The sequence below is a fragment of the Ciconia boyciana genome, chromosome 2 (genome assembly GCF_034638445.1).
Source record: "Ciconia boyciana chromosome 2, ASM3463844v1, whole genome shotgun sequence".
NCBI lineage: Eukaryota > Metazoa > Chordata > Aves > Ciconiiformes > Ciconiidae > Ciconia > Ciconia boyciana.
Window position 1 is genome coordinate 140,143,840 of NC_132935.1, and position 26,597 is coordinate 140,170,436.

The window sequence follows — 26,597 nt, forward strand, 5'->3', positions numbered from 1 at the left end:
TTATATGGCTTTCTTTTAAGAGGTGGCCAACTCTTTCAGAGAGCTGATGAATCAAAAGCCAAAGATTCATAGCAAAATTTTGGTTGGAAGGAATCCCTGGAAGTCACACTAGTCCAACCTCCAGTTCAGCGCAGGGCTAACTTCGAAGTTAAACTACGTTCCTCAGGTGCTTGTCCAGCTGAATTCTGAAAGTCTCCAAAGATGGAGATTCCACAGCCTCTCTCAGCTCTCAGTTATATTGATCCCTCTACTATTTGTTACCTCCAGGTCCACAGTCATGTTCAAAGAAAGCTGTAGAATTCATTTATCCATGAGTCAGGATCCCCTATGATTAAGTTTTATTTTACTTTGGTTTTAACTTACAATACTTCCATGTTAAACATAAAGAAATGTTGAGGTTCAATCTCATTCTGTTTTACTGGTGTGATACATCCATGCAAGTATTTTCCCCTCCATTATATGCTCACACCAGCCTTTCTAAGTAGCCCACAAAAACACTGAACCCTCTCCCCACAGTATATCTTTCAGTAGATCTCACTTTTCCATTTTGCTGTTGGGAAATCCCATTCTAGAGTTCATTACCCTAGATGCCACCACACCTTTCTTATCTAGTTTTGCTATCAGAATGAGCAGGCGATATGATTTATCAGCTACTCAATACATTCTTAGTACTGAAGCAACCAACATAGTACAGATCCAAGTAAGGGTTTATGACATGTTCAATAATTTTAATCTCAAAAAAATAAAAGTCTTTACCTCTTCAGTTCTTGATGAGTGGTAAAAGGCTTTGGGGAAACATTAGTAACAACAACAAACTCAGTTGAAGACAAGAGTACAGCTCACACAGGGTACTGCTGGCGAGCAACTTTTCTTGTCACTAGCTCAACTAACCTATAAAACCTATCTCAGATTACAGCTTCAGGTGTTGTTCAAAAGGTAAGTATTTATTATAACATTCAACTTTTCACTATGAAATCAAGATTATTTCACTATCCTCATTTAGCTATGAGATTAGGACTCCCCTCCTCCTGTTTTATTCGTGGTGTGGTTCTAAAGGCAATCCTGGCCAGGATGAAAACAGCACACTGAAGCCCACTTTGACGAGGGCAGAGATTTTCCTAGCATTTAAAAATCTGCAGTGTGGTCTGCCTGCTCAGTCTCTCGGTTACACTGTGTAACTTGCATGTCACTAGGTCCAGCATGCATTAAAATTATTTGCCTGTCAATAACTGAGGTGCTGATAGCCTAATATTTGCATATGAAGCTTGCTACATAAATGCAAATTATGTTAGAAAACAAATAATGCAAATTGAAGCTGGTTTCCTAAGGAATTAGATTTACATGACCAACCTTCTGTCCCTGATAATGCAGGAAAACATTGTCAAATGTGGTTGAAACTGGCACAGAGATAGAAGACTTAAAGATGTTTACAGAATATAATCATCTGCAGCTGAGTAGTAAAAAGAGACTAGGAGTAATGATCCTGCTGAAGGAAAAACCCATTGCTCTCTGTTCTTCTTGGCCTGCGAGCAGGCCAGTTGGCAAATATTGCTGTGGTTGGTCACTAGGAATGAAGGCAAGGGATGCCACTAGAATAATGCAGGGAAATAGCCAAGGCTCTTGTAGCAGTGTAGAAGGACTAGGAGATCCTCAAGGAGGTCCTTGAGAAACTGAAGTTCATCATTTCTCCTATTCCAGGGAACACTGTGTTTTATTCTATCTTGACAGCATTTCAGGTATGTTTAAACAAGAAATAATTTTTACATAATGAAGAAGAGAGGAAAACCCCACAGAAAAATTTGTAAATCAATCACTCAGTCTACCCATATTAGGGCCACTTACATCTTTGTCCTACTAACTGCTGTGGCATGCACTGTGATGAGCAGATGATCATATGCAACTTCATCCCAATAACTAGCCTTCATGTGTGGGCAGCTGCCTACAACATTCATGTTAGTCATTAAGAACTTTGTTTTTCACATCTTCTAGAAACTCTGAAAGTACCAGAAAGCTGAATTAATCCTTTGTGGGAGAAGAATTAATGCATAGGACAGAACACTCATTTAAGGTAACTTTTATGCAACATAATTATAAGACATCTTCTGCAAAGTATTCATCATTTCCTACTTAAAGTGCTATCATCCTCTCAGAGGCATGGAAGCCCCCACTCAATTCTGAAACAAAGTTAAGCAGAATTAATTTAAAACATAAACACCACACACAAAGTTACATAGATACACTGATACACAGCTTATATGTGTCTGTGTGACATACAGGTACCAATACACATGATGCAGAAAATTAAATCATAATATCTAAGCTTCTGTCAGACACACTTTAGACGAGGCTTACAAATAGTCTGGCTCAAAAAGCTCCCCTCCCCACATTTTTCTGAAAGTTCTTCTAGACAGCAGCCTGGCAATCTTATGTCACTGTGACAATGTATATAATGTCAATTCTGAGTGTAAAACCTTATGTTACATCCACCACTGTTTTTGCATTTCTGGCACGTTTGCAGAGTTTTTCTGAACACAGCATATTTTGTTTTCATCTAAAAAGAAGTATAAACTCTCTGCATTTTGTATAGTAACAAGTACAAGTTTATAAACGTACCTAAAATTGTTACACAAAGGTTCTGAATATATATTTTTAAAAAAGGGAAAACTTAGAACCAAAAGCAATCTTAACAAATTATTCAATAAAACAAACAAAATATCTCTGCCTCCATAACTCCTTGAAATATTACTTTTGGTTTACATTGTTAATTCCATTGTATTACTACCACCTTCTGTTGTATGTCAGTCTTAGGAAGGGGATCTAAAACCAAAAAACAAACAAACAAAACAGGTTAAGAAGTAGGCAGTCTCCTCACAAAAATAAAACATAAATCAATTTAACCTGTCCTCAGAAATGGCAAAAACCAGCACAGTAGCTAATCTTTGGATCAGCCCTCTCTCATGACTAACCAGCTCCACACAGATGATTAAAAGACTACATAATTATATTTATTTATTTATTTATTAGAGCACATAGGTCAATAATGTGGATTAACTAGGATTAAAGTGTTATTTTCCGATTACTTTTGTGCTTTAAGCTGGTTTAGTATTTCTAGGAACTTTATTTTGAAGTCAGCTTTGCAGAAGAAACTACACTATGGAACTTCTTATTTACTTTTGACTTGTGTGCTAACAAGATGGAAATGTTCACCTCAACATGTTATCGCTAGACTGCTTGATTTTAAAGGCAATGAGATAAATAGCATTAAATATTCACACAGTTTTAGTATTTCCGGCTTTAGTACATTAAAACCTTTCTACCCATTGTTTGGATCTTCAATTGCATTTTCACATTACACAAATGTAGTAGTGGAGATTTGTTAGGAAAAAAAATTGAAGTATCAGCACAGAAAAGCACTAGCAGAATTATTTAAAATCATCCAAAGAGGAGGGCAGGAGTTATTTTTGTGGGGAGAAGGGACAAATGAAAATTTCTGATCAGAGAAATCTAGTTCACAAAGTCTAAAAAAACTCCACCACATTAAAATACCCATTTACAAAGATACAAGGGCAACAGATCAAAAAGTCTAGTTGGTATGTTTTTGGTTGCATCTTTTAATGAAATCTCCAAACATTTGCATGTACACCAAAAAGTGACATTAACACTGCCCACAAAGCAAAGAGAAAAAAAAAATTGTGCAGTACTTGAATAATTTGTTAAAAAAATCTGCCAGGACTTTGTACCATATTCTTATCATACATAGAGAAAATGAAGAAAGGTCACAGCTGGTTGTAACTTTTATCATCAGCTGTTAATGGTGTGGAACTGTCTGAGGGCTACAATAATTTATGCCAAGTTATGCCTACACAGTACATCAGTCCCTTCCCTAAACTCTGCGCAGAAATGGCATTTTCCAGCTGAAACCAAAACATTTCAATTTGTCAAAAAAACCAACAACAAAACACCCGCGTAGGATCACACCAGCTTCAAGAGCACAAAGGCAGACAGGCAGTTTTCAAAAAAGCATTTCTAGTTTCCTGAGATGGCAACCACCCACTTCCCTAGAGGCCTCAGGGAGCCGGCGGGGTGAGCTCCGGTGGGTTTCAAACTCTGCAGCCAGGGCTTCCAGTGAACTCTAGGCTTACGGGCACTCAAGATCCATGGCAATGTGTCAGCTACATTAACAGGGGCTACCAGATCTTCCAAGAAAAACTTCCTGATGTTCAAAGATGAAGGACCACTCTCTGGCTCAGGCTTTCAAGCTTGCAAAGTTCAGCAGACTAGAAGTAGCAGAATTCAGAAAGGTTTCTGAATTCCCCCAAATCCAGTGGGCAGATTGTCCCAGAGGCTGAAGTACAAAATTTTACAGATTCTGTGGCTCCTTACCCACCTGCTCAACATCAAGTTCCCAGACAGTTCCCTGCACATGTAATTTTTCTGCAGAACGTTTTCATGCAGTAACACAATTAGAATAGAATAAGTATCTGTTTCAAAACACAACACACTGAAAACAGACAAGGCCACCCTATGAAAACAAACCGTGCGCATCTGGTAACTCCCTTCTGGCTACTATTTGAAGAACTGTCAGTCAACCTGTAGTGTGAACACTATTACCTAAGGGTGAGTTTTCACAACATCGCTGAGTCAGGCTAACAGCTCGGTGCTGCCAAAAGGAGCAGTCCTGCCTCTCCCCCCAGCCCCGGTGCTCCTACTGTTTCCTTTGTGGTGGCTCCCAGAGTCTCCTGAGGTCTTGTGAGCCACCTGAGCTCACTGAACTGGTTAAACAAGATAAATACATACTCCCTTTCTTGCTGGGTTAGTTTACTGCCAGTTTAGTGAGCTAAATCAGAGATGTCAAATGAGCCGGCAGAGCTGGCACAAGGATGATGGAAAGTAATCCTGCTTCCAGGAACAAGAAGCAGGATGACCACTTCTTCAGACAGTTAAGTGGCTCAGCTGTCCTATGGAAACATACCCTATCACAGCAGCAGTCTTGCTTTCCATCGTGAAAAAACAGAAGGCAGTATTTCAGATCTAAATGTAGTCTCCACTCTAGACATTATACAAATCAATATGGTAAGTTTCAAAGGTGTGATAGCACTCACATATCAAAAACATGATGAAATTCTTAAACATATCAAAACCCCCAAACAATTTCTTGTATTAGGAAATGTTCCTTTTTGTTATTATCAGTTATTTCATACAGTAGGCTGTACGAAACTAGAGATTAATACCTACTTTTAGTTTTCTTCCTTTTCTTCCTAAGGGGTCAACAGTGCAACTAGTTTTCTGTCTTTTGCTTTCTCCCTGTGAGAAACTTGTTTTCACTTTTACTTTGGCAGCCCCAAAGAATCAGACAAGTGAACACCCACTACACAAAGCTGAACTGCTGTGTTCAAGGAGCCATCTCCGGAAGCAAACACCATTAGTCTGGATGACAGCTCTGTCAGGACTTCCATAAACTGGCTTTAAGAATTACTGGGAGCAAAGTAATTTTATGAAAAATCTGAAATCTACTTGATCAATGGAAAGAATACATCCAAGTATTTAATATCTTGCAGGTATAGCAGTAAAAAAGTAAGTAAGGTCATGCAATTTTTATAAGTTCTGTTTAAGATGCATTTACATGAACCCTGAACATGAGGAATTCTGTGAAGATTATATTCTTTCCCATTTCTAGCCATACTCCTTACCACCTCTGTTTTGAACTCAGTACTCAGAGAAAAGCACAGACCAACAATGTCACCCTGCTGTCTCCTATAAAACAAGTCAACGAACCAACCCATCCCATGCACAAAAGGCTGTGTTACCAGATACCTATTCAACTGGTTGAAAATTGGCAGATGAAATTCTAGGTCACAAAGACCTGAACTCCTGTATCTGATAGGCAGCCACTACAGTAGATTAATGATTTTCACAAAACAAGAGAGAATTCAGTTTCCATGATGCACTTACTGCTGTATGTGTGCTCTACTCAAGAACATGTCCTATATTCAGAACCTGAAATCCCCACACTGAGATCTGCCCATAATCATTATGCAGCCTGATGTGCAGAATAAACTGGAAGGAAAAAAAAAAACAGGGCCATGTACACAAAATGACACTCCTTTCTTCCCCAAAGACACTGCCTCTGTCAGGAAGACAACTGATTTCATATCTCCTTTGAGACGAGGCAAGGATCACAGGCTTAGTGCTTAGAGGTTTACACACACAAGCACTGCAGCGGGACAGATACCGCACATGGTTGCTGTCAGATCAACTCAATGCTGCCAAAATGGGTGGACCCATCTTTCCTCTCCGCTCTGAGCTGTTTGCTTCTGCCATTCCCCTCATCTGTTCTGAGGCTAGCCTGGCTCCTCAGGGTGTCCACTCAGCTCTCTAATCCAGAACTGTTTCAGCTGGCTGAATTTGCTCTCACCTTAGTAAGCAGACCTGGCTCCCTATCAGGTATCTGAATAGTACTGTGTGATGAGATACTAAGAGGCAATCGAGCAGCTCACCAATGCCCAAGGATGCATTTCCATTCATACCTCCCATTTCTGTCTTCCCTCTTACCTTACCTGGCTCCATCACTCAACCCCTTTGAACCAATTCACCTTACTAGAACCGCACAACAAAAACCCCAAGAAAGTTCACAAAATTGCAGAAAATTAAACGGCTAGAGTGTACAGTCTGAAGCGGGATGAAGGAACTGGCCCTCCCTCACGGGGACAAAAGATCAGCCCAGCTACATATGGAGCTAGTCTAAGACAGGGTGATTTTCTCAACAGAGCAACTATTTCTGCGTGCGGTATGATCAGTTGTCTTTAATTGTTGCCTGGATAAAAGTGACGTTGTGTGAGACCACATGAACTGATATAATCGCTCACTGCCACTAAGGAGGGCAATTCCTCTTGCCCCCACTCGAAGGCCCTGCCCTTGCACTGACTCTGACAAACATCTGACTTCCCACTTATTAACCCATCTTTTTCTGGGAATTCTCCTGATTCACAAAGTCCAGCAAACACCAGAGCTGGGGGAAACTAAGATTCACTGAAGTGGAGGAAAGTAGCACCTTTGCTTTTGGGTGGCAGCAAGCTGATAAAATCAGATTACCCTCTCTCGCAAAACCGCTACTGGCCAAACAACTCTTAGATGAATAAGATCAGACATGGGAGAAGACAGCATACAGGATTTTGCCTTTGAGATATCCCACACTACTTAACTTTAAAGCTTTTGTGGCTAGAAAAAATTCCTTTGCTTTACTGTCCTGCCCCAAAGGGATTAATTAGGAACAAAGGCCTCAAAACCAACCAGTCTCAAAACTGTCTAAGCAACTTTGAGGTTAGAAGACTGTGCCTGTTGTGAGTTTATTAAAACATAGGTGTGGTGTACAAATGCAGAGAATGTTTTGGGGCTAATTTATTGGGAAAGGGGAACAGCTGCAACATAGACCCCTAAGTTAGGAGACCAGGCTCCCCACACAGTTATTGTTAACAGACTTCCCCAAAAGGTGCCCAAGAAGCACCGATGTTAAACACCTGCTCCGTATGCAGGGAAGCATCTTTCCATCCAGTGACTAAATTGGAAGAATTGCTCCCAAATGGAGACATCTGAAGTCAAACACTCCTATAAGCGACCTAATCCATGATTTCTACACCATTCTCCAACATGAAGGGTAGACCAAACCTAGGCAGCTGTTCTGAAAGGTTGCAATCAGAAGAAAAGCTCTCATACAGCAAGAAGAGTTTCAGGTATGGGATGTGAGCACACCTCTAAGAGCATCCCAGCAACTGAAGAGATTTGGGGAGGAAGGAAGTGCTCTGGCACAAGAGACACTCCAACACCCCTCTAGTTACTTGAGGTCCATCCCATATTGCAGCCTGCACGTTTTCTTTTAGGCATCAGTGCAGGTGAAATGATGCCTGCAGTGAAGGAATGAGGTGGGAACAGGTGTCTCTGCCTTAATCTTGGGAAGATCCAAGCCAGAAGCACCAGGGGACAGGAGTCAAAGCTTCACCTGAACTTCAGTGCATATGTTGCATGAAGGTGTAAGAGAGGGTTTCTGAGTTTGCTTTGCTTGAATTTGTTCCTAAATTAATAAAAAACATTGTGAAAAGTAACTGGACCATAAGTGTGTTCTGAAGCATGATTTCCTTCTCCCCATCTGCTTCTTTAATTAATTTACAGTTATAGTTGCAATCAAAAGTAATGAAAATACATCTTAGAATTAATGCCTCTTTATTAGCGTCCCAGAATCCCCAATGAAAAGCTCAGGACAGACCACAGAAACATTACCGCTGTATTAATACCCAATCAAACCTTTTCAAAACTTTGTCACAAGAGGTCTCGGATTTAAGAAAGGGGCTCTCAGTTGCACACACGCAAATGGCAACTTTCTTTCACCATCATACTTCTAATGCATAGGTGTCAGATGAGTATATCCAAAGCTCAAATCCCCAGCACCACATCAGAGAATGGAGTTCAGAAAACAACCTGACTACCTTTTGATCTACCACGTGTGAGCTTAAAATATCCTAGCCCTACCAACACTCTCAGTGTTCCCAGGGGTCCAGCAGGAAAACAGGATTATTTTCTTATCTCAACCCATATGGCATGGATTTATTTACCTGTATTAACCTGAGACCAGGCTGTTCTCATGAGGTCTGCATTACCTACCATCCTCCTAGCTTGCTTCCCACAAAACTAAGTGTCATTTGTGCTAATCGGTGCTAAGTGAACCACAAACAAGAGAATGGCAGGGATCCAGCTGACTCATTAATACCAGTGTAACGGATTAACCCTTTTACATTGTCTTCCCACCCCCCCCAATTAGTCAGCATCAAAGAGGTTTGAGACTGCACACATCAGAAACATAAAATGGGACAAAGTGTTTTCAAACAAAGGAGAACATCTAGGAGCAACACCATATTCTGCCACAAGGACTGTTATCTTCATATTACTTGGGAATAGTATTTTTTTAAAAGTTAAGCTAAACTTTATTTAAAAGGCAGCAAGAGAGTGGAACAGCCTGTCTGGAGAGAGCGAAACATTCTGATCTGTATAATTAATCCATAACAAACTTCTCACATATATTAAGACTGTGTAGTTCAGCATGAAATTATACAACTAGCCACTCCAAGTTCAAAATAGTTATTAACTGTGACTATAAAATTACTACAAAATGTTAAAACTCAACCTTTCTTTGTTTTGTTTTGTTGGTTTTTTAACATATGGGCAGCACCTTCTGATTTGTGATGCGAAACAAGATATTTTTGGTTTAGTCAAACACTGCTATTTAGAAAAATCCCTTCTAAAACAAACTGTCAGTCTGAGGTTTTACATTATATGAGACGGAGCGCTCATTTCCCCAGTACTTACCTGCTTTAAAAAGTTCTTCTAAATGTGTAACTGCCATAACTGCCACCAAAGATTAATGACTCCTCTCAGTGCCTCTGGTAGCCTTCTATTCCATTTGATAAAATACAAGTGTCTTTATTTCTTAAAATAAGCCTCTGTATGAACATGTGACGTATATACCTACATTCAGACAAACAACGCATCCCAGACAATTTAAGAAAGAGACCTCAACTATATTTGTAATAATGTTTTGGAAAAGTGGGGCATTTCCCATTATGCAGTTATGTACACACTTCACCAAAACCAGGATTATTGCACTGTATAACTTGAATGCTAACGCTGAAGACTTAAACCCTGTTTTATACAATATATGTAAGAACATCTCTATACATAAAATGTTTCGATGTGTAGTGAATTCTTGCCTGTATAAATGTTTTTCACCCTTTTGAAAATTCAGTTACAGTTTAGTGAATATTCTGCTTTTAAGACATCCACCCAGCATTTATATTTGCTTCACATAGTCTGTCTCAATTATACTACAGCTGTCTCACAGCGCATAGCTGGCCATCTTCATCATGAACAACCACCACAGAATCCGAAGTTCTTGATTAAAAAGCAAATTGTTTTGTGAGCCAAGCTAAAACTACCGCAGCTGCTCCATTTCACAAACCAAGTGCCATTCAGCTGGGAAGAATGGCACCGACTCTGAATTGTTCTTCCTGAGAGTTTTCACAATAAAAACAAACCACACTACTTCCAAATTTGCAAAGATTTTTTTAAAAAAAGTCTTCACTATTCTGGAAACAAGTGTTTTCTTTTTACTCCAAGCTTTTGATTTCTACGTCAGTGTTCCTCTATGAATAAAAAACCAAAACCAAAACCAACCCCTCCCCCAAGCACACACACACCATGCGGGTTCCTGTAGATACTTTCAATGACCATCTACAGTAAGTCTGCAGATGTATTAAATAGGAACTGCAATGCTTAACTTTAAAAAAAAAAAACAAACAACAAACCAAGATACTGCTAATCACCTGATCACTACTGAAGCTGTTAATTATCATATTCAGTGACAGGGTAACTAATGGAAATATAATAAATAATTAACAATTATTATTATTGACAAACTTTAACACAATTATAAAAAATTATAATTTCCTTCATCAAGACAAAATATCAATCAGCTCCTGACCACTTGCTCTCCAGGAACATACATTTCTCTACAACATATGAAATAAAACAATCTCACTATGGTGAAGGTGCAGCAAATTAAGCCATAATATGTAATTTGGATAAAAGTCATGTTTAATACAACTTGCAATGCACAACTTTTGTATGTCTCGCCTCATTTTTTTAGGTAACCACAACAAAATGTAAGTGTTGGTAATCATAAAAAATATAAGACACCCAAAACATACCCACAAAAATGCTGAAAGAGAATTTTTTTCTTCTTTGTTGAAACTGATTTCATTAAAATATCAGAACCAAAACCATTACATGTGTTTCCTACAATATCCTAATAACACTTTCTTGGTGGTCAGGCTAGCACATGTGCCCAGGAAACACTTTACAGCTAAGTTAACTTTTACACTTCAAAAATAGTGAATGGTTATTCAGATTTTTGGTTTTTAGTTATTTGGCTACATTAAATTTATTTAATGTTTTAGCCAGAAATACATTGCATGTAGCTAAAAACACTTCCCATTTTATTCAAATGAAAATATTCAGGAGTTTTCCCTAAGCTAATGTTGACTGATGCAAAAATGAGAATCAACTCCTTCAAGGTGTTTAAATTCACTCATTTCCCAGTAATGAAAAAAAAAGCTGAGCTGCATTAAGGATTTTTCTTTAAAATATTGTCTATAGCTTCCCTATCACCATTTCATTTATTTTGCCTTTATCCCTATTGTACTTGAGCTAGATTAGAAACACCAGGTTAAGTATAGACTAGACATTACACAAGGCTTCAGAATATTACAATTTTTAGCATGTAAAAAGAGGAAAAACCAAAAACTTAGTCTACCTTACTTTTCATTCCACCTTTAGGAGTTGGAAAAGGTTTGATTTTGTGTTGTCAATTAATAAGGACTGGTTTTAGGCTACGTGCATCACTGCAGCATTTTAGCATTGTTACAAGCAGTTTTTACATATTTGTTGCTTTTTAATGTAGTCTGAAAGTAATAACTACAATAACAAACTAACAACACAATATCTTTTGAGTATTTCTTTAAAAAAAACCTCAGTAGTTTAAGAACTAGTTGGTGGATTTGGCTTCACAAGTCAACACGCTCCATATGAAAAGGTTAACAGATTTGTAAATTGTTTTTAAAGGGTTTTTTTATTTTTTTAGTCTGTTCTGCAAACAAGAGAGACACTGTGAAAGATGAAGAGAAAGTGAATGTTTATCTGCAAATGATAATTTCCAATTTCAATGGAAACACTACTTTCACTTTGAAAACCTTATATTTCATAGTACAGAACTGATTTGTTTGGGGCTTGTTTTTTGTTTGTTTTTTTGGTTTTTCTATAGACAAGTTCTGACCCTAAGAAAAATAAGGATTTATAATGGTCTTCCCACAGCTCCTGTCACAAGTTATTGTGCCACTTCCAGGCTGTTTTGTTTTTTTAAAGCCTTTGAGGCAGTTAAATTCAGCACAATGTTTGAACTTCTTGAAGCAAAACTACTAGTTTCATTTTAGAAGTTATTCCTTAGTAACAGTCAAACTCTACGTTCACTTCAGTAAGATTACATATAAGATAGCGTAAGTACTGAAAATTCATACTCCTAGGAGCAAAAGTTAACGATTTGAATCTACATTTGATTTTTACTCTAGTATACACATTTATTCAAAGGAAGAATCCTGCCCTACTTCCGATTTTCAATTCTGTTACTTGAGAAGACAGGGAAGACGCAGGCTGTCTGGAGGCCATGCAAAGTGGCAAGGAAAAGACTTCAATTCATTTTGGCACTCACCAAATCCTGGTCAGTGGACCCGATGCGCTGGTGTTCCCCAGCTTTTCCTCTAATATGAAAATGTTTCTGAAATTCAGGTATTTGGAGAATTACATGCACTTCTCCAAACACTGTAACCCAGACAAGAGATAGTGTTTAAAATTTTCCCCAAACTACCGTTTCCAGCAATTTTCAGGCAAGATTAAGAATGAGAAAAGCAAACCGAAAGAATGAGAAAAGCAAACATTGCATTCAACACAATGCACACAACAGTCCCTCTTTCAGTCTGGTCTTCTAAGAGGAACAAGTGACTCATTTCAACCAAACGACACAAGGATATAAGTCTCAAAAATTATTACATCTTCACAGATTTCATGAACAAGGCAGCTGTGCAGACAGAAATTAAGCTTCCAACTGCAGAAAAACCTTCAACCAGATTTTGCAATAAATCACAAGAAAAATTCCTAGGAGTCAGGACTACAATAATTCCAGCCCTCCCAGAAACAGCAGTGTAATTCTCACTTTCAATAACTTGTGTGTGTGTGTGTGTGTTTTCAGGATAACTGACATAGAAGGAGCGGGGCAGGGGGGGGGGGAGAAGGAGGGAATGAGTGGACCTACATATTGACCCTGTATTCACATTTTTTTTTTAGTTTCTTCAAGAAGTCATTTGTCATTGTACTAGATCTCCTAATAATGTCTACTTGGAAAAGTTCTAGGATCCTTGTCTCCTCCGAGCCCTCCAGTGTTTTTATAAGGAGGCAAAGTTACTTATTTGCTGGCTGTTCCCCTGTTTTGAATCCTTATTTTCAATCACAGATGGGCCTAGGCCTTCTATCAGCAGGAAAATGTCTCTCTTGAAATCATTAGGGGAGAGGGAGCAGGGGAGAAAATCATTACAAGTTTTTAATGAAAAACCCATTTGATGTCTGTGTGCATATCACATGTCACCATTTTCTTATGGCAATTGAATATTTCTAGATGGGGAGAATAAGAAACTTAAAAGAAAGTCTGATCTTTAATAATCTAACAAATGTTTCATCATAGTCTGGAGGTTTTGAATTAAAAGAAATGCAGAATCGGCTTTAGGATGCATATTAAAGAAAGTTGTTTTAACCATAACAGAGTATTATGAAACTCCTTTTGTAGTTTTTACTTTTGATAATACTTTCCAGTTCCCTCAGATGGAAGACCTGCTACTACAGCAATGTTAGTAAGATAAATCAGGTGACATTCCTTAAGGGCTCAAAAGAAAGCTAGTAAGGAGCATGTAAACGGAAGTAAAAAATCAAAGTAAGACCTCAAAATTTTTTGAAGCAACTTTTTCAAACATATATTCTTCATACATAGCTGCTTCAAAAGGAAGCTAAACGTAGACATTTAGGTATGTAAAATAAAAACTAACCACAATCAATACACTTTCACGAACACCAAAATGCACTACGCATATACAGCAGTCATTGTGTTAGTCTTTTAGCAGGTCTGAAAGTTTGTACTGGGTATCACAAGGCTATAAAGTACCTTTTCTGAAATCCCAACTATTTAAGATCGACAGGGATTTTGTGACAAAGTGCAAGGCACAACCTGCGAAGTCTAGATCAAAATTAAGATCAGAATCAGAAATAAGCAGACCTAACAGTATTTCAAGGGGCGAGAGGGAGTATTTGGATTCAACTCCCACTTTGATAAAATACCTTGGCAGTAATGGAATCAACTGGATACTATCATAACCTTTGTTAGGAAGTAAATCTTGATAAATGTTTTAAACAAGCTAGATACATTGTCATTTACTATGAAAAGCAGTAAAATCCCAAGCATTTCCCTCCCACTTACTATTACTATATTTTAAGATTGAGTTCTAACTGAAATAATCCAGGATTAAAACCATTTAAATCACATGAACCCTTTGTTCCCAATCATCTGCGCTTCCATTAATTTGAAAGTGGCAGTGCCGATACTGATATTTGAGAGACCATAATACCACCAGATTCAAAAGCTACAACATGTTTTCCATTACAAAAACCCTTATAAAAGTCCTTTTCAGTGTGGACAGCTGAAAGAAAGAGATAATTTCAAGAGGCGATAGATTAGCTTCAGTACTACCACACTAATATTATCAATAAATGGATATACATGGCAAAGCAACACCAGTTTCTTCTCACTGCAATGGAACATTTTCCATACTGCATAATGTTTATCCTCTCCTTCCCTTATTATTGATCTCCTACCAGGGACTGCAATATTCAGGACATAGGGGAGCAACTTCGAGCAACGGGTGAGTAGAAAATCAGGATGTGTTTTATAGCTTGCATTTTTTATTGCTAATGGTAAGGTGATAGAGTTTTTATTTTTTTCCGCACAGCATTTACTGACACAAGTTTGTTATGAAAAGGTAAGTAAGTCTAGAAATAGGCACTGCGAGTGGCAAGCTAGAGAGCTGGAAGACAAGACTGAGAAGCCGGCATACAGGGCAGTAGAGGAAAGCAAGAGCACAGTGCCTTTGTAATATAGCTTGCGTGCGAAGACTTTGGTCTATGTTATGCAAGTCACCATCCTGGACAGGTTTCCACTTTCAAATTTCACAAAGACACTCATCACCCAGTTTGCACAGTGACCTCCTTTCTCCAGCATTAGATTGGTGGCCAAATGGCTTCTGCACACTTTCGTTCACACTTCTCACTAAATTTGCACTGTTTCAGAGAACTGGCAAGGGCTGATTTTACCACTTGCACCTTGTAAAAATTAGAGAAGTGAAGTAACTAGTACACAGAACCAGCAAAACACTGTCTGCAAGCTCCCATTTAACTAATAAAACATTTATTTAGTGATCAATTTATGTTTTGAGTCTCTTCAGTCTAATGAAGCACTGCAAACATGAAGCTACCGGTTTTGAAAGGACTAAATGTTTGGAAAAGTATTTATTTATTTATTTATTTATGTTACAGCACAAAAATGTATGATATTGCTGCTTGGGCCCATATAAAAGATAAGGCAAATGGGAATCAACTTTTGGGAAGACCATGTTCCTTTGGACTATCAGACACTGCTTAAATCAGCTTCTCTTGATGGCAGTATTTGTCTTTGAGGGCTATTGTTAGTAGAACAAAAAAGCCAGTGCTTCATTCAATACCTTTTGTCTTATTTTGCTCTTAATGAAGCTCTTCTATGCATTTTTGTCTCCCAGTTATGCCACTTCCTTTCTACACTCTCGTTACTACTCTCCATCTTTGCTCAAATATTTGTTCAACAGCAGCAGAACATCTTTGCATTTTTACTGCAACTCAAAACACATGACCTCTGAATGGTATCCCAAGCAGATTTTACAGAGTATTTACTTGAAGTAACATGATTCTGTTTCTTATAAATTATGTACCATGCAGTCATTCCTACTCTGTAGTTTTAAGACAGATAAGCCAAGGTAAGACCTCACTAAAGGAGCTGGTCCTTCACACTGTCTCTGCTGTTCATCTGACGCTTTGGCAAGACAGTTCAGTTTATTAAGCAGGCAGGAAACCCCAAAGCCTCTGTGTGTGTGGGGGTGACTTGTTTTTCACCAGCTTAGTGAAATGAATCAAATCATCAAGAAATCAGACAAGTGGCTAGACTGACTCAGGTGCAGGGGAGAAGCAGCCAGCCCCTTTTGGTGACAGTGATCTGTTAAATGAACTCATCAGTCCTATCTGCACCTTAAGTGGAAGCCTCTTGGGCAAAGCCCCACGAGATTATACTCCCATTATTCATAAATTCTCTCTCCTCTTTCTTTAAACAGAAGGATGTTAGTATAATGGCACTTGAAGCTAGTACTAGGCTATGCCTCAGAAAGGGGGTGCGTGTGAATACTTACAGACATTTATTGCAGATCAACAAAAAAATCAGCAATTCACTGAGCTCTAAAATGTCATCACTTATCACACATAATGCAACACTGTTTATTGCACAAAGTTTTAATATGCAAATATACCAATCAAAAAGCACCATGTCTTTGGCACTGGAAGTCAGACATTTTATATTAAATATTTGTGATGGGCATCTCCAGCGGCACATATGAAGGGTTGTTTCCAAATTCTTCCTCTTGCTTTGAAATTATCCCTAAGTAGAATGTTTCTTTAAAATTCTTTGCAGCAGAAGCTGCTGGCATTTTAAAGTTGCAATGGCAGAGTAGTATCCCCACAGAGAAAAAAAAAAATCTATTAGAGCCCTGCTGAAAATGAAGTAGGGGAATTTAAAAGAAAAAAAAAAAATCACTTTATGCATGTCCAATAGAATCCAAATTACTTTTTTAAATTGCAGCCTGGGATTCAGTACAAAATGTCACATTGTGCATACCCTAAATTTCATTTGCATTTGACTCCATAATTCCTTAAGATATCAGTACATTTTCAACCTCTTATTACCAAGTGTTTTGGGGCATTCACAATTTCAAAGATGTTGCCACTGCTCCCCAATATTACACTTAAAGTACTCCTACAGTGGACAAATGTCTTAAAACATTGCAGAAGAAAAATACAGTTGTAAACATGCAAACCAAAGGCAAACCAGTAAAGTTAAACATTAACTGTTGGACAAGGTTTGTATGCACATATCTGACTGCAGCACTAGTAGATCAAGCATATTACACTCTGTGTATGACTGTTGGACTAGATTGCCGTGACTAATGAATACTGTGTTCCTGCATTGGCTCAGAAGCAGATATAAAAAACATCGAAAAAACCAGCAACTCAGACATATTTACTTTTTTTTGTGCTCTGAGGAGGATCACTTTACTTAATTTCCAGCAAGCCCATATTCTTGTTGGCAACATTCCTCTGTGGGTAAAAGAGGCAATGCAAAGTCAAGTTGTTCCCCCCCCCCCCCCCCCGTTCCCTCCTTATCCACTGTTTCTGGAATCGAGTTACATTAGCTTTCATTTCTCTATTTTAAATGAGGCCCAATATTTTTTCTTTCTTTTTTTTTTCTTGTTGGGTGGGGAAAGAGAAGAGGGAAGGATTTGTGGTTTTTTTCCAAATAACCAGAGGAGTAATACCAAGTTACGTATGCTTTGTAACAGGACTTTCAAAATACTAAGTAAAGAAAAGTAAAAAGCAGCACCATCAAAATAACCCCAAGCACCATCAAATAACCCCAATTCAAAAAATTGCTAAGCAGATCCCCACATGCTCTAGGGAACTAAATGGAAAGTTGTACCCTTCCTAACAGCCCTGACATGTGATGTTCAGAAAAGCTGTGGAGAAGTAAGCCAGAAATTCCAGATAACAGAATATTTCCAGATAATGTTATTTCTTCCCTTAATTGTGTTACCCTTAAAATATCCTTGTATCCTCTCATGGGGTTTGATCCTGGTCCTATGAAAAGTAATTAACTTTAGTGATGCAAGATGAAGCCTACTATAGGAGGAGAAAGGTTCTGCTGTCTATGTACTGAAAATAAGCTTCTCAAAGGTATCCACATGATCCAACACAAGGAATTCAATGAAGGTACCTAAATTGGAGCCTAGTGAGTTTACATGGTCACCAAAGCTTTCTGGGGGCAATTCAAGGTATTTAAGTAGAAGTGCTAAATGTTTTATCATAAGATTTGTCTTTATTACAAGAGCCTGAGGTCTTGATTTGTTTACAACTGCTTTCTTTCTGCATCTAAACAAAATGCTGCTTTGCCTCTCTGTTTATCCAACTTAGATCACTTCCATTATTTTGGTACTGAGGAAAAGGAAGGGAAGAAACATTAATCATATCCTTAGTAGCTAACTTTGAAGGGATAATCTGAGGTTTTTTACAGTTAGTTTGAATACGGATGCCTATGCCTAGGTTATCAAGCCTACAATTACATTGTACATGTTATTTACCACAACATACATAACTAGCTGTGCTTTGTGTATGTCCTTGTTTTATATAAATGAGCATCATTAATATACTATTTAAAAAAAATTAAAATCTATCAATTATTAAAATGTACAGAGACAGATTTCTTTGCAAAGAAATATGAAATCAGTCCCTTCTTGTTTTTTATTTCATGACTTATGATCTATTAATTGCCTCAGTTTTGTGATTCTTTGTATAGTCTTTTATGCTGTAGAGACAGATGATGTTTCTTTGTTAAATGCTTTGCTGTTTCCCGTTGTGAGAAATTAATTGACTGTTACTATTCAAGTCCTAACAAACAGCATTTCTACTGTCCTTTGCTAATTATGCCATGCCTGCATTTTACATAGCATTTCACACTACATTTGTTTTTCTACTTTATATTTTAGGGCAGCTTATTTGTAAGAATGTGCATTTATGTTCATATTATCTTGACCTAACAGACCAGATCTGATTGCTTTTTAAACGTATGCGAATAATTGGCTTTGAAACAACACACAAATACAAGTGCTGCATTTAGTGTGAATGCAAGAAAAGTTAAATTGGGCTGGCACTTTAAATAAGCTCAACTTGCCAGTTTAAGTGCATGTTTTGCTTTGGGCCCAGTAACAATACAATGGACCTATCTTTGGGATAACAACAATTGTGTCTACTTATCTCACTGAAAAACAAGCCTAACCTTCTGGAGAACCCAAATACTAGATTGTGTTAAATGTAAAATGGTGGTCAAGAAAGAGTAAGGGGGGAAATATCCAAGATGACCTCTTAATATTCCCACACATGCTCTCTGACAACTACCAGAATAAAATAAATGTCTGTCAGTTAGAGTATGGAGAAATAACAAGCGACTTTTAAAAATAACTGTAGAGGTGGTTTGTTGTAGTTGTAAAGGTCTAAGAACTGAGGCAGGACAAAGTCTATAAGCAAAGGTAATATATCTTCTTAGATCAACTAGAGTAGACAGAAATATTAGGCTTTGGGTCACAGAAGTCCTTTAAGCCTAAAACCAGAGCAATTAAGCTTTGAAAATGGAATATGAGTGCAAAATGACTGTCTGGAGTTGACTACAGGTTTGCACATAGTTTGTAAGTAGTATCTGTTATTTTCCCTGACAAGCATTAAAAATCGTGGCCTCAAGAAAGATCTTTGTTTTACAGCAATTCTAAATCCCCATCCCCTACTAACCTCTCCCTCTCACAAAAATCTGGGTTCCTATCACCCTTCGTCTCACCCCCACTAGCTGCTCTTCTCCTTTCAAAAGAATCAACTCTCTTCCCAGGATGGTTTAGTTTACCTACATTTTGAGCAACTGTCTCAGATGTTATCTGGCTGAGGAGCAGCAGCAGCTTTCATTTTCACACCTGAAGAAGGGCTGCTGTCTCCAAAAAGCTAGTCTAGTTTGTCTAAAGATACTTATGGTTAATAGGAGATATCACCTCTGCCTATAAAAGTTGTCCTGCCTAAAGGCATTTTACCAAATGAAAAAATAAAAAATTTTTATTTACAAAATAAAACCTAAATGAATAAAAAAATAATTCTGAAAGACAAACTCTATACCAGTTACTAAGAGATCAGGTTACCTCAGAGTTACAACTGTTCAACATTTCCTTTGAGAAGCAGAGGAGAAATACAGAAGCTTTCAATATAACATGTAAGTATGTTCTCATATACTGTGGTTTAGGGAGAGAAAATCTGAACTAACAATTCAAAGATTAATCTGCTTTTGAAACACGAAGCAAATTCAATTAAATTTCTGCAATTTTAAGTTCAAAGACATTAGAGCAAAGAATCCATAACACAAGGCAAAGATCCTTTTTAAGCACAGAAAGCGAAGTACAGTCACATCTTAAACATTTCTGTTTTAAAATAGCCTGTTGTCATTAATTAGAGCCGTTAATATGATGTGTATGGATAAACAGTTAACACAGTGTAATCAAGCCTTAACTTCTGCATTTCCTGAGTTTGGTTCTCGGTTCCATAACTGACACCATCTGGCCAAAGCCTCAAATATAGTCTTGCACGTTATCGCAGTAAGGATATCTGACACCAGTTGAAGCTGCTTGAGCAGCTCCCATCCCCACAGCTGCTGGTCACCAACCCTGCAGACCAGTCAGCAGAATAAACCATACTGACATTCTTCATCTCTTTTCAAAGCAAAATGTTAGGCCTATTTGCCCTAGAAAATACTGTGACTATGACTTGGAGAAAAATTAATAACAATTAGTGTAACTAATTGAGTTTCCTGTATTTTAAAAGGTAGTAATGGCCTTAATGTAATGGCTGATTAAAAAAAAATCCTTCACAGGTAACAATTCAGTCCAAAAAGCCAGTAAAGCCAGTATTCGAAGCTCAAGCATATGCTAGTCTGGGGCATGATAATCCAAAGCCCATGCAAGCAAGGGACAGATCTCAAACCTTCTGCTGAGATGACAGTCAGGGTGAGAAAAATGGTTTTAAATCTGTGATGGCTGGTAACTCACTGCATCAGTTAATACAGTAACTCTACAATTAAAAAGTCTCTGTGTAATGCACAAAAATCTATAGTCACCACTAGTCTCTACAAATTGTCCCTATGCATGGCGTGGGCATCATTTTAGCTACAACCATGAAGATTTGCTCCAGATAACTCAATTACCAAATTATTACTGATGCCAAAATAATTCTGAGCTCCTTTTCTGACTACACCTCACTGCCACCCTTTCCACATTAGCTCCTTACTCTGAATAAGCCTTCAGCATTTGTACTGCTGCTATTTTTTTCCAATGTATCCATGAATATAACATCAGCTGGTTTCTCTGATAAACTCCCAGATGCCATCAGCCATGCGTGGGAAAAATTACAAAACAAAATTCGTAAGGGTTTAAGACAATTCCCAAAATTCTTCTCCCTGGAACACGTACACCAGGTTGCCATTTAGCAACAACCACCCCAACTTTATTTTTTAAAAAGAAAAAACCCGCCACAATCTTTCATATTTTTCTTGATTTGTGCAACTTTTATCTATCTTTCAGATGACAAATTATTGGGACAGGGACTTTTTGTGATATGCACGCACCTTCCATAACACTGCATCATAAAGTTGGCTACTAGACAAAACAAAGTTATTACCAAACAGGAATTACTACTATGCAATGATTTTGTTTAAATCAGAAGTGAAATATAGCTTTTATTACAAAGACTGAAGGGATGGGTTGAAAAAGAGAATAAGTGACTGCAGCTGCAATTTTCTGAAAGCTATGTACAACTTTTTTTATTCCATCTCTAAAGTGAAAAATGTCTTGCTTTGGCCTTTAGCATGTCCATGTCCAAAGGAGAAATTAAGCTAGTTTATTACCTTGTATTTCTCTCTAATGGACTGTTTCTTTTCAAGCTATAGTCCCTGTACTAACACAATAAAATCCACCCCCAAAAAAAAGTGTTTTGCTTCAGCAAGGACTTCAGAACTAGAAGCTCAGAAAATAATCCAATGTCCCCTCCTCTAATGACTAGCCAACAGGAGTGTTCAGGCACAGTGTAATCACTCCTCCACTATACCCAGCACTATTGCATTAAACTGTATTTTAGTTGATCTACTTCTTGGAGTCATTTATTACATTCCGAGTTCTGTGGATAGTGATAGGGCCATAAATGAAGCTATAAAAAACAAACTCTTATCAGCCGGACATCTATTTCTATTACATGAAAGTTTGGTAAATACAAAGATTTATTACTTGAGCAATGTTCTATGAGAACATTGTTGATACAGTAAAGTGGAGGTGATTTTTCTTTTATACTGTAGTTTCCTTCATTTGCTACTTGCACACTGTTTGAAAGTTGAACTGGTTACAGATTTCTAATGTGTATGTATTTCTCAAAGTGAGATTTAATTCTTGGCAAACTAATATAGTCTCTTAAAGCATGTCTGATCAAGATTGAAACTATGGTGTCAGTATCTGCATGGTTTTTTTAGGTTAGTGAGCAGTGACAATAGATGAGAAATTCTATCTGCCATGCACCTAGTCCCACACTCTGTGAACAGAGCTTTGTGAATGCTGGTATTTCATATATAGAACTAGATCGAAGCCCAAAGCTTTATACTGGTCAATTAAAACTGTACATTCTATATGTGTCAAATAGATACTAAAAAAACAAATCTGCTTTTTCAGTTTTAAGGAATAAATTATTTTTGTTCTGTGTTTAACAGAACTTTCAGGTAAAACCAGATTTTTAAATAATGTCATTTAACAGGAAGTTGCAATCAACTAACTAGACAAATCAGACAGTCTTTTTTCTTTTTAAAACCTCCCAAAATATTGATTCTATATTCTTCAAAACATCCCTACTATCACTGTAAACAGAGGTATAATACCATGGGTATGAAAAGTGTATGAAAACATACATCTCCATTGACATTTAAGAATCTGCTCCATTTGTGTGATTTTAAGCAAAGCTGCAAAGTACAAATATATGATTAAAAACTGTTTTGAAGAAACATGCACAAAGCTGATTCCATGCATTAAGTTTTATAAGTAGAAAATTAAAATGGTAGTGAAATAACTCCACTAGTACAACAGAGCAGCAGCTCTTTTATAGCTGAGATAGGAAGGGCCCTCCCACATACATACATACTTTAATCTTACATCTGCGCTAACTTTAGTTACCTTGAAATATGTTCTACAGCACTGAAGCATGATGTAAGGAAGTAGTTAGTTTTACTACGGTTTTCCTACGTATAGCTCCCTAATTTTGCAAGACTTTCTATGAAGCAGTATGTCCTAGTTTTAAACTGTTAAGTGTAACTGCTTGAAATCTTTACGGTAAACCAGCTTCAGAAAAAAAGAGTTCTGAAGGTTAAGGATGTACTAATCTTTACCCAGTTTGGTGATACTCTATTGCAACAATAAGACAAGAAGGAAAAAAAAAAAAGATACTGCATGAAAAAGTCATACACAAATGGACAAAGTGAACCACAAATGAATGACTCGGGACTTTTCAGTTGGTATGATTTTTTTAATGGAAGAAAATCTCTAGTTTCATACCAAGAATCTTGCAGCTGCTTAAAATATATGCCTTACTAAGAAGCAAAGGTTCATATTTGCCTTAAACTGTGCCAGGACAGAATTTTGCACCTACAGAAAATTCTGATCAAGCCTTCGATGGACTCAAAAACCCCTCAGAGATGTGCATACAGATGTGTGATGGACTCCACCTCCTCACTGATTTAACCTGATGGATCTAGCTGTGTAATACAAAAACAAGGAAATTGAGTAAGAGCAGCAAGCCAGACCATTAGGGGAGTTAACTACTGAATAGCTATGTTAGTGGAATCAGTACAGTAATGATACACTAACTTAAACTGATTTTTCATTTATGTTAAATATATTGTCCACTTAATTCTAAGATATATTTCTAATTACTTTTTTCTATGTTGAGTTTCAAAAGCAACCAGTTTTCAGAAAAAGAACTACAATTAAAAACAAGCCTCCCTTGCACCGCCTACACACATTTTCTGATTCACACTTGTGAAAAACAGCAACATTTACTATGAAAATTCAGGCAATTGTACTAATCATTTTATAAGAAGCACTAGATTTTCCTCCTTGCACGTTTATTTACAAAAATGTAGGAAGTACACATATGCTCTACAGGTTTACCTTGAGGGCTGGTTTCACAATCAATTTAACCAACATTAAGTGCAAGCTGCAGCTGAAATTGGCTGTGGTGTCACCCCCTCTCTCTTCACCCGCATCCCCATCCCAGCCAGACTGCATCATCGCCTTCAGGCCAGACTCTCAGCAGGTACCTGATTAGTCGATCAGTTCTCTGATCCAACTTGTGTGCAGCCACACCAGCAATGTTGGCACACAGAATGTATGTGGCTGCCACTTTTCAGGGGATACACACATAGGCGTGCAAAAAGCAACCATGGAACCATGGACTAACAAAAACTATCTGCCAGCTTATCCCAAAATAGCATGCAAGACAGCAAATGTTGTGGGTAATAGTAAATGCTATATATAAATTTATATAAATTGCCATATATGCTATTCAGCAAATGACATAGAGAGTATTTAAAGAAAATCAATATATCAGCCCTACAATCCTTTTACAGAAAGTTTAACATTGCATGCACAAAAATCTTAAAAAACACAGGTCTTAGGACAGGTCTCTCTCTTGTTTGCTTCATTTGAAATTAATTAGCTGAAGTCTAAATTCTAGATGTTGTCTTCTCATGAAGTACCAAAAGTGTCCTTTATCAGCACAGTTCAATGAAAATTCCTGTCTAGTCTATTACAGAGTCTGTACGGGGTCACTGAAACTATCCACGTTATTGCCAATATAAGTGTTGATCCTTTACTGCAAAAAAAATGCCCTGTAGCTGAGTCCTGATATATTCAGACAACAGAAAGCTACTAAGTTTAACATTATACAGAGATTTAGACTTCAATAAATTGGTAAGACAGAAATCAGAATTTTCGACATTCAATTACTTGTTTTCAAGAGTACACCCCATAGATGTATGATTAAAAGCCAAAATAGATCTTAATCATATAGCAACACACCACAGTGACTCATTGAATACAAATGTCAACAAGAGATCTCAGTAAAGTTATTTTATTTTTAGTATGTTATTCAGGAGCAGCTGAACACAAAAGTGAAAGAACAAGATCAAGGATGAGGTTCTTTGCTAGCTAAACATGCTTATCACAGGATGTAGTGGAAAACTAACGTGGTTTACCATATAAATTTACAATTAAAAACCCAAAACATAAAACTCACTAATCAGGATAAAAGTCTAAGAGGGAAACAATTAGTGGTAAGAGCCTGGATCCCCCCATACCTTCCAAATTGATAAATGTGGTCCTTAATATCAAACAAACAGTAAAGAATCAGACAAGATCTTTAGCAAACACAGACTGAACTATTACTGTACAACCATTCACTAGAGCAGATTTGTGCTATTTGTCAAAGAACATATCTCTTGAACAAATAAAGAAAAAACAAATTCAAACCCAAAAAAAGAGTCTTTCAAAATATTCCACATCTGCAATTTTAGTGGCTCTCCTAAAATCAGCAGCTGGCCAGAAATACCATGGGAAAAATCAAATATAAGTATACCTGACAACTATTTACGACATGTTGTATACAACTTTAACTATTTTACCTTTAAAGTTGACATCTACAGGACCCTCCAGTTAATGGAAAACTTCTCATAAGACTTCTACATCAAGCCCTGCCGACCTGGCTAATTTTGCTATGTTATGTTAAACACAAAGGGGGGGGGGAAACACTGTCCTCCGTCCAACTTGAATTTTTTTTTGTCTTCTAATATGAAACTACTAATATGAAGTAGTAGTTTCAGCTACTAATACTAACAGCTACTAATATGAAACACTTTAAGACCAAGATAAAATGGAAATTACTGTAGTCTTAATGTTAACAGTGATTAAAATAAATCTTTAAAGAACGTGACAGCACCTATGGCTAAATATTCCTAGGTATCCCCAATCAGCTTGTATTTTGAACACCATAGACACATCTGTAAAAACCTAGCACAGTTGTACCCTGGTATCAGAATCACACAGCAGGAGAAGCCCAGTCTTTTCAACTTCTCTCAGTCAAGAAAGTTTCCACTTTTTAAGGAAGTGCTAAACATATCCTTGAGGAGAAGTCAACAATTTATTTTATTGGCAAGTCTGAACATCCTCAGATGTTAATTTCCATTCTATTGCGGACAATCTATTTATCTGAAGAGTGGGCCAGAACTGTTAAAATCATTACTATAAAAACAGCAGATTTCAGGTAAGCAAATATGAAGAAAGGAAAAGATATGCAGATACACTTCTGTGCAAGATAATATAGCGTGCCTGGATAATGTGCACGATCTACCATTAAAAACAGAGATCTAAAATGAGGTAGAATCTAAGTATTTTTTCCCATTTCTTCTGTTTACTAATGCATAGGAAAATAAATGATATGTGCTAAAAATCAAATGATCTGTCTCTGATCACTTGATCAATGATAAGATGCAGTATAAAACAAACAAAAAATCCCTCAAAAAGCACAACTCTGCTTTCAGTTTCTAAAGATGGGACACATAACTGAAGGAAGAAAGTTTATCATGCCATGCTTTTTAAGAATGATAAACTGTCAAAATTGTTTGAGTTAAAGACTAAGCTTTAAGGAAAGCTCCCAATTTCAATTAAAATGCTTGACTACAAATAGTCACTCCTGGGAAAATTATACCGGTTGACAAGAGATTTAAGTGAACTTACTATTAAACTAACAGGTTTGGAACAGGACTGATGCCCAAAAAAGGCATTTAATAGGACTTCCTTTTCTCGAACATGCTCAAAAGACTGTAAGACATATGACCTTTAGTTCAAATATAGCCTCCCTGTGTTACATTTTACTGGACTGACACTAAAGAAAGTTACAGTATAAATTCTGTAGCAGCCACTATTCATAAA

General features: G+C 37.3%; 1 protein-coding gene across 4 annotated transcripts in view; it reads right to left on the reverse strand.

Moving 5' to 3' along the window:
* UMAD1 (UBAP1-MVB12-associated (UMA) domain containing 1) overlaps positions 1-26,597 on the reverse strand; it is a 78,980-nt gene that overhangs the window by 26,053 nt on the left and 26,330 nt on the right. Inside the window, exon 2 of one of the 4 annotated variants that reach the window (XM_072854224.1) lies at positions 1,843-1,994. The exons of the other annotated variants lie outside the window; for them this stretch is intronic. Within the exon in view, the coding sequence (XP_072710325.1) occupies positions 1,843-1,906 (64 nt within the window). The 5' untranslated portion in view covers positions 1,907-1,994. The remainder of the gene's footprint in view (positions 1-1,842; positions 1,995-26,597) is intronic. 4 annotated transcript variants of the gene reach the window in all.